Here is a 1,378-nt window from a genome sequence, read left to right as displayed (position 1 = left end):
AGAGAGAGAGAGAGAGAGGATAGCGCAAATTTATCTATAGCTTCGGCCGAGAAAAGATGATGATGGCCGGTGGTGGCGGAGCAGCCGTGGACCATAACGGGATATACTCAAACCCTAACCTCCACAGCCTGCAGCAGCCCCTCATGGAGACTGATAACCCGGACTCCCGCAAACGACCGCTGGAAACTCCGGCGGAGGAGGCCGGCTGTACCAAGCGCACCAACATTGGAGGTAAGAGCCCGCTCATCCGCCGTGTGCCCTCCACATGAAGTCAAATGTGTTGTTGTGGAAGCCTTTGCAAGTGTAACAGAAAAACAGTGGCTTCAGTATCGCCTCACTGCATGCATAGAAACTACATGCAGCATATGGAAGCGGATTCGGGCTGCACATTAACATGCAGCACCTGTGCAGTTGGCACTTTGAAACACTGACTGAGCTCATGGCTGCATATCCCAGCAGGGAGGAGCAGGCAGTGAGTGGCCTCCTCAGCTCAGGTCAGCTTTGACTGTGAACCCAGTCACCTCTCTGCTCCACATCTGGAGGAGTCTTTCATTCAGTGGAGAAGTGGTGATTTGTGTGTAAATACTTTCATATTACAAAGGAGAAGCACTCACAGCAACCCTCTGTCTGTCATCAGTGGTGTTGTGTTTGCAGTATGAGACAGGGATTCCCCAATGTTTCCTGTGCAGAGGCCGAAGATAAATTAGCATTTCTCCTGAGCAACAGCCCTCTTGACAGATAACAGTAGAAGTAGAAACAGTAGAAATGGAGAACAGGAGGCAGAAATGTCACTGCAGTCATCAATTGACTGAGTAGTGAAGTCAAAGAAAGTAAGTACAGTAGAGATGCACCAATTGTGAAATTCTGTGTGTTTTTTGGTTATTTATTCGACTTTTTGTGCCCAACAAATACAAATACTAAGAAAAAAAATTCTCTGCCTTGTTGCAGTTCTATTTCTTGTCTCATCCAACATGTGAGACGCAGAGCTGACTCACTGTGTACATGGATCACATCGGTATTTGTGTGCAGTTTAGGCCAGTTCTGTAAAACGCAGGTGATTATTTTGCCTTTATTCACGTTTGAAATAATAAACACAACATTTAGCCAACGCAAAATTGATGCAAAACAACAAACACCAGGAATATCAGTGAATGAATACCATCTTATCAGCCAATAGGCCGATGTCATTCAACAAGGCGAATATTGGCCGATATATTGATGCATCGCTACCTATAAGTTTGGAAACAGTATCCTGAATACAAGGTGGACAGTAGCTGTTGAACCTAAAGGGGGACTACACTCTTTGATCCTGGACTGTTAAGTGTTGATTTGAAGAAAGACAAGAGCTCTTGTGTTCACTTGACATGTTTGATGGACT

At 45.4% G+C, this 1,378-nt stretch overlaps 1 protein-coding gene across 1 annotated transcript in view; it reads left to right on the top strand.

The window, feature by feature from the left end:
• Nucleotides 1-6: 6 nt before the first annotated feature.
• The window catches only part of nova1 (NOVA alternative splicing regulator 1), a 23,874-nt gene continuing 22,502 nt past the window's right edge, over nucleotides 7-1,378 (top strand). Inside the window, exon 1 of the mRNA XM_035666960.1 lies at nucleotides 7-231. Coding sequence (XP_035522853.1) covers nucleotides 57-231 — 175 coding nt within the window. The 5' untranslated portion in view covers nucleotides 7-56. The remainder of the gene's footprint in view (nucleotides 232-1,378) is intronic.

This window comes from Morone saxatilis, unplaced genomic scaffold (assembly GCF_004916995.1).
Source record: "Morone saxatilis isolate NCDOM2014 unplaced genomic scaffold, NCSU_SB_2.0 Contig20, whole genome shotgun sequence".
Lineage (NCBI taxonomy): Eukaryota > Metazoa > Chordata > Actinopteri > Moronidae > Morone > Morone saxatilis.
The sequence above is the reverse complement of the archived record's forward strand: the minus strand, read 5'-3'. Positions and strand labels throughout refer to the sequence as shown.